We start from the raw sequence: 10,312 nt of genomic DNA, 5'->3' as shown, positions 1-10,312 counted from the left end.
CCAAAAGCCATTTTCTGCCCCAGGGGACCTGGAGGTTGCACAGAGGGGCCAGAGAGGCCTGGAGAACCCTGCACAGGGCACAGCTCCATCTCCACGATGACAGTCCCAGCCTCGCACACACGAGGTCTTGCTGGTAGCAGCCGCCTTTTTTGGGTCTGCCCCAGTGACAAGGATCTCACAGCGTGAATGAGAACTGCCCGTAAGGTCTGTCAGCATCTCGCTGTCAGCCCAGCAATGAGATGTGTGAAAACCTGTCCCAACCTGCGCTGCTGCTGCGGGATCGTCCCCTTTTCCACAGAAACTGCCTGTATGTCAAGAGACCTCGAACGCAGGCACGTGTGTTCCACGAGCCCCAAACGTTATTTTCAGAAGAAGTGATTTTGTATTCCACTTGCTAATCCGAAATGAAACACCCGCCTGTCCCACCCTGCGCTGCTGCTGCGGGATCGTCCCCTTTTCCACAGAAACTGCCTGTATGTCAAGAGACCTCGAACGCAGGCACGTGTGTTCCACGAGCCCCAAACGTTATTTTCAGAAGAAGTGATTTTGTATTCCACTTGCTAATCCGAAATGAAAAACCCATATGGCAGGGGCAAACAGCACCTTCTGAGAGCAGAGGACATTCTGCCTTACAGCAGAGAGCTGCTGCTCTGCCATTAAAGTCTGGGTTACTCAGCTCCGTGCTGCTCACCTATTCAAAGCAAGGAAAGCAATGGTCTGTCCATAAAGCGCCTTTCGGAGCTGAAATGAAGCTGTGAAACCCTGTGTGAGAAGGAAAGAGCCAGCACACACAGCCCTCCCCTCCACAAACCAAACACCGCCGTTCCCAGAGCGCCACGCACGAGCCGTTACCTGAAATGAAGTTGGGGGGTTGATGTTGACGCGGGCTTGGTTCCAGTGCTGCCCCTTATTTCCACTTGAAGACCACAACGGGTTCTCTATGGCGGTCTGACCTTTCAACCGCAGGTAAACGTTCAAGCTTCCTAGAAGAGAGGTGGAGAACTGGAATGGGTCAGGCGCTCTGCTGGAGCAGAGATGCTGGGCTGGGGACAGCAGCAGCCCCCTGCTCACCCCCTCGCCCATTTTGTGAGAGCCTCTGCCAGGTCTGAGCAGATGTGGAGAGTTTCTTGGTGTAAATGCAAAAGGTTTTAAACTTGGGAACGCTGTGAACTGGTGATGTGAGTTCACAGCAGCAGCAAACAAAGCGGGCAGGGCACTTGCACCCATTGATCCCTGCAGCTCAGGAACGACGTGAAGCTTCCCAGAGTGAGATGGGCAACAAGTTTTCTGTGCTTCAGAGCAGATGAGGTGTTTATAACCTCCTTACCCAAAGAGAACTAAGCAACTTGGCTGCTTTAAGCTTGGCTCTTGCTTAGAGACTCTCCAGCTCCTTGTTTACTCTGCACATTGTTTAACAAATGGGGCGCCATAGAGCCTGGCAAACCTCTCTCAGACAGATGTGGTGCCCTTACTGCTGCTAAGGAGTATTTCTAAAGGACAAGATACTCCTCTGTGTTAAAATAACCTTGGTAAACTCCCTCCCTGTGGAGAAAACCCCCACAGACCTGGCTCTTTCCCCACTGCTGACCAGTAAGTTATTGGTTCCAGCACAGACATTGCTTGCAACAGGTAACAGATCCAGCAGCCTTCCTTCTGGTTCACCTCCCTGCCTCAGCCCGTGAGCAGACACCAGACTGTCTGGGTGCACCAAGAAGACAGCAAATGCACTGGCTTCATTTACCAGCGTTCAGAACTTCACCCAGTCGGGAGCTGCTGTTCCCTCTTGCCCTTGCTGCCCTGCAGATGTTGGGGCAGTGCTCGCTTTGTCCAGGTAAGTCACCGCATCTGCCTTCAGTCGAGAAAGTTCAGACAGTCAAATCCACACAAGACTACTGGTTTTTTTAGGGTGTCAGACACGGCAGCTGAAAAGTTCATACAAATTCTATCTGCAATGAAACCTCTCAGATCTGAGGCAGCTGCACGGTGACTCAGCTCCTGCTAATAAAAAGTGCTTATTTCTAGCAATAGCAAAACTCAGTGCCTTGGAAAACAGAAGGCCAAACGTGTAATGGAGCAGCAAATATTCTCATCACGGCTCTTTCTCCAGGGTGCCCGGAATGAGGCCATACATCTTCTTTGAAGGAGGTGGGAGAAGCGATGCTCGCCGGAGCGACTGGGCGGCCCCGTGTCTCCCACCTGCCTCCCACTGCAGCGTTTTATTTTTCAGACGCAGGGGAGGGTGTGGAAGCAGCACAAAGGAAACGCGGCTCCTCATGAGGACGTCCTGCCTCTGCCTACATGCCTGCTACTGGGTTCCACAGGAGCTCTGGAACAGAAAGGGCTTGCAAGAAGAGAAATGCTTGGAGGGTGCCCTGGAGCAGCTCTGCAGCCCAGTGCTACGTGGCAGGGCTGTGCCGGGCTGCTCACCGCCAGCGGCTGCTCAGCCGCAGCCCTCTTCTCTTCCTCACAGCAACAACAGCTCTCGGACCAGGTCTATGTCATGCAGCTACAACAGTTCTCCCTTCCTTCCCATCTGCTTCTCTCCAAGAGTTTTTTCAACAGCTGGGCTGGGTCTATGGGCTGAAAACAGGCAGGGTCTTTGACAAGACCACCTGAAGTTATAAAATCAGTTCTATATAACAATACCTCTCTAAAAGACAAAGAGCAAGGCCCATATTAAGCCAGGGTGGAATTGCTGGCGGATTGTTTCACCTGTTTGTGCAGGCTCCTACAGCCTATGCTGCAGGCTGTTTGCAGTAAGTGAATAATTTAGGGATGAAAAGCATGTAATTCCATCACTGCTGAAGCGACAGATTTAGGAGTGTTCATGGCACACTCAGCCTCTCTGTGTCACAGAATTTCTTCTCATTAACAGCAGAATGAAAACACAAAATAGCCATTAATATTTCAGCTATCCAGGGAGACCTTATAGTGGCCATCCAGTACCAGAGGGGCTACAGCAGAGATGGGGACGGACGTTTTATCAAGGAGTGCAGTGACAGAGCAAGGGCTAATGGTTTCAAACTAAAAGAGGAAGATTCAGACTGGATAGAAGGGAGAAACAGTTTCCACTGAGGGTGCTGAGAGCCTGCCCCAGGCTGCCCCGAGAGGTGGCAGCAGCCCCATGGCTGGCCCCATGGCAGGTCAGGTTGGCCCTTGGGGCTCTGAGCCCCCTGCTCTGGGTGCAGATGGCCCTGCTCCCTGCAGGGGGTTGGGAGCCCCATCGCTGGCCCCATGGCAGGTCAGGTTGGCCCTTGGGGCTCTGAGCCCCCTGCTCTGGGTGCAGATGGCCCTGCTCCCTGCAGGGGGTTGGGCTAGGTGAGCTTTCAGGCCCCTTCCAATGCAAATCATTCTATGTCATTTATTCATCATCATCCATGCTATGAGATAGTCAGCCGTTGCCCAGCACGTTGGTCAGTATGGACGACCCGCATCGCTAGATACACCTGCCTGAAAAGATTCTGAAAATGTAACCAATGACACCTGCAACAGATGCTTATCCCTGAAATTCTTGAGGTTTTGGACAGCAAAGCTGATGCTGTGGGGGAGAATGGGTTGGTTATAGGGTTGACACGGAGGTGCATCCAGCCAGAATTCACCTCAAGATTTCAAACTATTCCAAACTCCAGACAAACAGGTAAAGAAGTGACTCTTGAGTAGGAGATGAAACCAGTGGGCAGCAGGAACAACTGTGCGTTAGGGAATAAAGTCAATTCCTGAGAGAGACACACCAGCCGCAGCACTGGGGAGGGTTCTGAGCGCTCATCACTGTGGGAACACAAATGGCTCTCCCGGTGTGCTCCCAGAGCACGTTCTGCTTCCACTTTGTTTTGTGATGGCTCTCTGATGACAAGAGAAGCGGCTGCTCTTGGAGTACCGGGTAGAAATGCCCTGTTTTGGGGTGCAGATGGAAAAAAATCGGCAGTACAGATTGTTTTAAAGGATGGTGACAGCTATAATAGAACTACAGACTCCTCCTGTCTCCACACAGAGACACGATAAGGACAGTGACTCTTCAGTTCTGTCCTCCCCAATAATGGCTTGTTGTTTGCTGCAAATCAAGTGGTGGGAACTTCTATTTCCCTGATGCTTTACGGATAATCTCGCTCCTCCTTTTGAAGGGTGTGGAGCGAAGCGCATGCAGTGTGTCTGGCAGCCAGCGCTCTCCCTTAGCTCTGTGTGATCGGTCAGAAATTACAATCTGACTCGTAAGTAAGAGCCATCTATTTCAGGTAGAGAAATGCTTTATCTTCTTGAATCTGACTGCCACGGCAAGGGATGCAGGTCCTTGTTTGTCTCGTCAGAGCTGTGCTGTAGCGCACGGTGCTCATCTCGGTCGTGTGCTCTGCTCCCTGCAGAGACTCCCAAGTATCCCTCCTTATCGCTACAGAAATGTTCAGCCTCTTCTGCAGAGACACCGAGGACCTGAGCAGCAGGCACAGAAGCTGGGCTGGATGGATAAACTGGTGGCAAGCTGTAGTTTTCAATACACAGGCATACTCTCAAAGTGAAGTCACTGGGGTCACTCACTCATTTTTAAGAATAGAGAACAAAGCAGCTTTTCCCCTAAACCTCTCAGACCAGTCTACACCAGGAACAGAGCATGGTTCCGCAATGATACTCCATTTTATTAGGGATCCTTCAAAACCTTATCGGAAATGCACAAACATCTTGATGAGCACCAGAACTGTTTTTTTGGAAACAAAGTACTTCACCCCTGAGACATGGGAATAATAACCCTAATCGTGCTTGGGAGTCTTACAGGTACTGATAAGGAGGGAGGATAAAGCAACCCTGTGGAAACCAAAGTCTGTTGAATGATGCTACAGCACTGTGGATGAAAAAGTCAAGGTTAATGGCCATGCATCTTCCCTAAACACACTGTTCCCAAGTCCAAGGAAGGAAAAGGTTGGAATTTATTTAAGTCAGATTCCCCTGAAAGACACTTCCAGTTTTCAGTTAACTGAAGAATCAAGAATCAGGTCAAGGATCAGCAGCTCATGGTTACTCAGTAGAGACATCCTGCAGCACAGGGGTCACGTACGAGACTCAGATAGCAGGTCCTATCCTGCTCTCATGAGGAAATCACTGACCTGGCAGCACATAAACCAGCCGAGAGCTGCCCCGGCTGGCAGTGCTCGCTCCCAAATAGGGATGAAAGCCCCTTCTAAGTGTCAGCTGCAAATTCTGGAGCAGTGGTGAAGTGTCAAGGCTTCTAGCAGCTTGTGAGAAAACAGCCGGTCTGTTCTAGCAGTATGATTGAGAATTATCCATGGGGGATTAATCCTTAATAAAGTGTAATATTTCTGAAAAAAGAGATTGCCATTTAAATATTTCCCAGCGAATCACTGGAGCCCAGGACCATTTGGTACTGGCGTCCATACAAGGATTTTGGATATCTCCAAGGACAGAGACTCTTCAATGTCTCTGGGCAGCCGGTACCAGTGTTTGACTGCCTTCGCAGTTACAATTTTTTTCCCTTACTTTTAAGTAGAATTGCCTCTATTCCAGTTTGTGCCCACTGCCTCTTGTCCTATACCATCTCAGAGCTACATTGTCTTTATATTCTCCCTTATACTGATAAACTCTGAGGAGCTCCCCCGAGCCTGCTCCTCTCCAGGCTGAGCAGTCCCAGCTCTCTCATCCTCTCCATGTGAGAGCTGCTCCAGCCTCTTCTTTGTCTAAATGGCCCTGAGCTGGACTCTAGTAAGGTCATGTCTTTCCTGTACTGGGCGGAGGCAGGGGGGGAGGGAAGTTGGGGGCAGCACTGGACCAAAAAGCCCGTTTGTGTCTCACCAGTGCTGAGCAGAGGGGCAGGATCCCATTCCTTGACCTGTTGGCCACGCTCTGCCTGATGCAGCCCAGGAGGCTGATGGCCATCCTTACCAGATGGGAACATCACCTAAAACACTAAACGAGGCTCCAGGGAGACCTTCTGGCTCCCAACAACTCCCTGACAGGAGGGTGGAGCAAGGGGGGAGTCGGTTTCTTCTCCCCACGAACAAGAAACAGTACGAGAGGAAACAGCCTCCAGTTGCTCTAGGGGAGGTTGAGGTTGTCCCTGAGGAGCCATTGCTGCCCCGTTGGGGTTGTGCAGGCGTGTCGCAGGCTGCCCAGGGCAGTGGTGGAGTCCCCATCCCTGGAGGGGTTTCCCAGCCGTGTGGAGGTGCTGCTGTGGGGCAGGGGTCAGTGGGGACCTGGCAGCGCTGGGGAACGGGGGGACTCGAGGAGCTGAAAGGGCTTTTCCAAGCTAAACGACCCTACGATAAGGTTTGATTCATCTGGGCAAATCACTGTGTAACAGTAACCCTTCTCCTAACCCCAAGTAATTTCTAAGACCACAAACTTTTAAAACCTCATTCAAGTAGTTGCCTCATCGACACGGCTACACATACAATAACCACGTGCTTAAATCATGGAGGTCTTAGAATTTCATCACTCATTAGATTTTTCTCTTCATTCTCCCCATGTGCACAATTTCAGTGACACAGTTCACATCTGGGGAATCTAGTGGTATATATTGGCTCATTTCATAATTTCTTTCTTACACACCTGGTACGTTCTCCTGCATTTCGCAGCAGCTTCTCATTATGGGCAATTCATGAGTTTAGTAGCTGAGCGTGAGCACGCATTCAAACACGAGGCTGATGCTATAATCTACTATTTTTCTGTTAGTCTGCTCTTTAAAGACACAGCAATGTGTGATTTTGTACAAAGCTATTCAACAGGAGATCATTCTGAACATTAGCTAAAATAATGGCAACTGTATTTTTAAACATTAAGGGACAAAAGTGCTATTGAGCAATTTGGGTTTTGACAACGAGGTGTCCACATTGCCAAGAACAAACCCTGCATAACGATGATCACTAACCATCACTGTCACCGTCTCCACGTGTGGGTCAGCTCCTTCGTCAGCCAACATTACACATGTCAGTTCAAGAAATTACATATCACAGGAAAGGGTGATCGCAGCCAAAAAGCAAAGGGCACAGACAGGTGCTGGAAAGGTAGCCCAGGAGAAAAAGCAGAACTGCACCAGTGAGAGGTCACTGTTCTGTGGACAGACACCAGCCTCAGTGGCTGTTTTTCTCTTGCTTTACCCCAACCTGATGTATTCCAGACAAACCCTGTGACCCTTCATGTCTGTAACTTTGCTCTTCCCTGTCATCTCCCAGGAACAGTCTGGATGTGACCCCTGAGGGCAGTTCAGCAGTTTTCTCACTAAGCGCTGCATGGCTCAGTCTCCTCCTTCCAATAACCAGCCGAGCTCCCGCTGCAGCACGGAGCCAGGAGAAGTGAGCCCTGGGGCTGCGTTCCTGTGCTGGCAGTACAGAGACAACTCACCAACACCTCGGTGAACTTGTCTGCTCTATTTAAAACCTGACCTCTGCTTGGCGGCAGGCGAAGATTTTCTGAAGCAACCACCAGCATGCACCGTGAGCATGTGCTTGTCCTTGAAATATCTATAAAAACACACCAAGCAAGGTCAGCTTGGCATGGGAAAGCCTCTTGACACGCCGGTGAGCACCCCACGGGGATTTACAGGGTTTATATGCATTGGCTGTCTATCGTTCATACTTTTATATTTCCCCACACCTTCTTGCCATGCTACTCAAAGAGATTAAGTCCTTGCAAATACCACTTTTTCTGTTTTCACGCTCTAAAATTCCCTGCTCAAAACCTCACACCTGCATGAAGCACTTCCCCGCTGTAAGAGGGGCTCCTGCCATCGTGCTGACTGCTAGAAAACACTGTTTCACAGCAATTAGAAGCCATCGGGCACCTCTCTTGCCAGCTTTGGTTGCAACTGGCCCTCGCAGGTGTTGGCAGCCCTCCCCTGTTTTTGTTTCCCGCAAGCAGACATTCTTCCCAACGAGAAAAGACAAGGTCATTGGCTTTCTCTCACCTATGTGCTGTCCATACATGTGATAGTAGAAGCTAAAACAATAGGCTGTGTTCGTAGCTCCGTATGGATTTTTTGGAGCGACACTGAAAACAGGGCTAACCAGTCTGGCCTTTTCTCCTTCCAGCCTGGGCCGTGACGTCTCGATGTACATGTAGAAACCTGGGAGAAGTCCAAATGGAAACCATTAGGATGAAGCCTTCAAAAACCCACACACACATGCAGGAAGACACCAGGGCTATTAAGTGTCTTGATTCATTTCTCACATTCATCTGACATCACCACGGTTTCCGGGACATACTTCTGCATTAAGCCCATGTGTTTTACACAGCTGCTTCAAAGACCAAAAAGCAAAAATCAGGGAGAGTGGGTCAGTACTCGTAAACAACTTCAAATGGATGTAACGTTGCATACGCACAGAGAAGCAAACCCCCAAATCTTTGTGATGGTGTTCAGACTTCAGCCCCAAGGTTGCAATTTGTTCCTATAAACAGTGAGCGGGGAGGGCTTGCACAGTAAGGGGAAACTACCTTGATGGAAACCTTTTCAAGGAACATTTTCAACCGGCCACGTCAATCACACGTGTGAAGAAAGAAGACAACATCTATTTACTCCAATCCTGGACTGTGCCAACAACAGAGATCGCATTTACTCAACCCAACCAAGCTGACACAACGTGGTACGACTTTTTTCTCTGTTGGTAGCACAAGCAGTGGGCGTACAATAGAAGAGCCTGAGCTACCTCCGTGCTGGACGAATGCAGCACAGTATGCCTGACTTTACAAATGCAGATATTCGCTGTAGTCAGACACGCTTCCGTGAGCTGGGGCAGCAGACTGAAAATTACACATTTTAGCAACACCCACAGTAAAAATGGGATAAAAAAAAGATCTCGTTGTGAGAGAGTCCAAGTTAGAATGTAAATGACATAAAGCGGAGAATATTTCAGGACGCGCCAGAATATTTCCCCACTAGGGTATAACGTGACAGTGATCGCTTTGCAAACGGCACGATAGAAACCATGCAAGATGGTTAACGGCACCGTTAGTGCGTGGTGTTTAGGACCAGCCTCAGCACCGGCAATTTCTTTTAGAAGTCCCTGAAGTATGTTTATCCTTGGTATGGTCAGAGAAAATGATGCAGCTGGCCAAACTGGCTGTCCTGGAGAGGCCCCTCACCCCAGCGGAGCTGGAGAGCTCCCAGTGCTGGGGGACCAGCACCACGCTGGAACTCACCTTCCTTGGAGCCAGTCCGGTCCGCGTTCGGCCCCGTGTTTGGGGTGTACTTTGTGTCTCTAGTGGCAGTGCTTTGTTTCGTCCAGTCGAAATTGTCAGTGTCATCTTGAGTGAAAAGGCAAATGTTCCCGTCCTCAAAGCCACAGTGGAACTCTCCTGCCAACGCAGAAAATGAGCAGAAATTGAGTGGCTGAATCTGTTCCAATGCTGTTTGTCACCGTGCTTGTCCCTTATTGCAAACACCCCATGGGACGGTGGGTACTAACAGCACTGGAAAACAGGCGGACATCTATTTTTCATCAGTGTCTAGTGTTTAGTGTATGCTTTCTTTCGGAGTACCCTCAGTGAAACAGAAATCACCGTCATCGATCTGTGCTGGTGTCACCTGAAATGACACTCAAATCGCATTGTACAGCTCCTCCTCATGGACCCAAACGGACACAACCGCCCTGAGAGACGCTGCCTCTTCCAAAAAGCTGAGAAGAACAGGCAGCGTAAAAACATGAACTAAGGGTAAAAAAAGCAACAAGTGGGTTATTTTGGTTTGGGGATAAGAACATTAGGGACAAGAGAGCAACAGCTTTTCAAAATGAAAAGATTATCTCCCAGTGACATCCCCTGAGCTACCTGCAGTTTTCCACAGGGATGGAAAAGCAAGTAATGGCTGAAACGAGAGCAAAGGAGCTCTGGGGTAGACCTGAGGAAAAGCTCTAAAAACGAGGACAGCGAAGCAGATGAATGGATTGCTCGGGAAGAGCACCGTGTCCCCATCACTGGATTGTAACAACCAATTAGACAAACACCCGGGAGGGAGGTTTGGGTCTGTCAGAGCCTATATGGGCAGGACAGGTGACTGTGCGGTGTTCTCAAGTCATATCCCAGATTTCACTAAGATTTCTGTTATGTACTTGAGGTCAAGTGGTGAAAGCTTAGAATAAAAAAAGAATAAAAATGCCCAGAACCCCAGAGAGGATTAGTGGGATCCTCTGCTTTGGGAAACAAAGACACACCAGCCCAGTGATCCTACCTGCTGGGCTATGATGGCAGGAGACAGACCTACATTTCGGAACCACAATAAATAAAAGTTTCACGGTTCAGTTTTCATCTCGGAACAGAGTAAGGCCCCACACAGTAAAACGTGCAAAAGCTTAATTTTATGCACACCACCAGTTCC

General features: G+C 49.6%; 1 protein-coding gene across 1 annotated transcript in view; it reads right to left on the bottom strand.

Annotated features, from left to right (window-relative positions):
* LOC104490182 (MAM domain-containing glycosylphosphatidylinositol anchor protein 2-like) overlaps positions 1-10,312 on the bottom strand; it is a gene marked incomplete at its 5' end in the record, with an annotated part of 29,420 nt that overhangs the window by 6,458 nt on the left and 12,650 nt on the right. Inside the window, 3 exons of the mRNA XM_010132436.1 lie at positions 853-983; positions 7,907-8,065; positions 9,139-9,294. Of these exons, the coding sequence (XP_010130738.1) occupies positions 853-983; positions 7,907-8,065; positions 9,139-9,294 (446 nt within the window). The remainder of the gene's footprint in view (positions 1-852; positions 984-7,906; positions 8,066-9,138; positions 9,295-10,312) is intronic.

Source organism: Buceros rhinoceros, unplaced genomic scaffold (genome assembly GCF_000710305.1).
Source record: "Buceros rhinoceros silvestris isolate BGI_N320 unplaced genomic scaffold, ASM71030v1 scaffold11983, whole genome shotgun sequence".
Lineage (NCBI taxonomy): Eukaryota > Metazoa > Chordata > Aves > Bucerotiformes > Bucerotidae > Buceros > Buceros rhinoceros.
The sequence above is the reverse complement of the archived record's forward strand: the minus strand, read 5'-3'. Positions and strand labels throughout refer to the sequence as shown.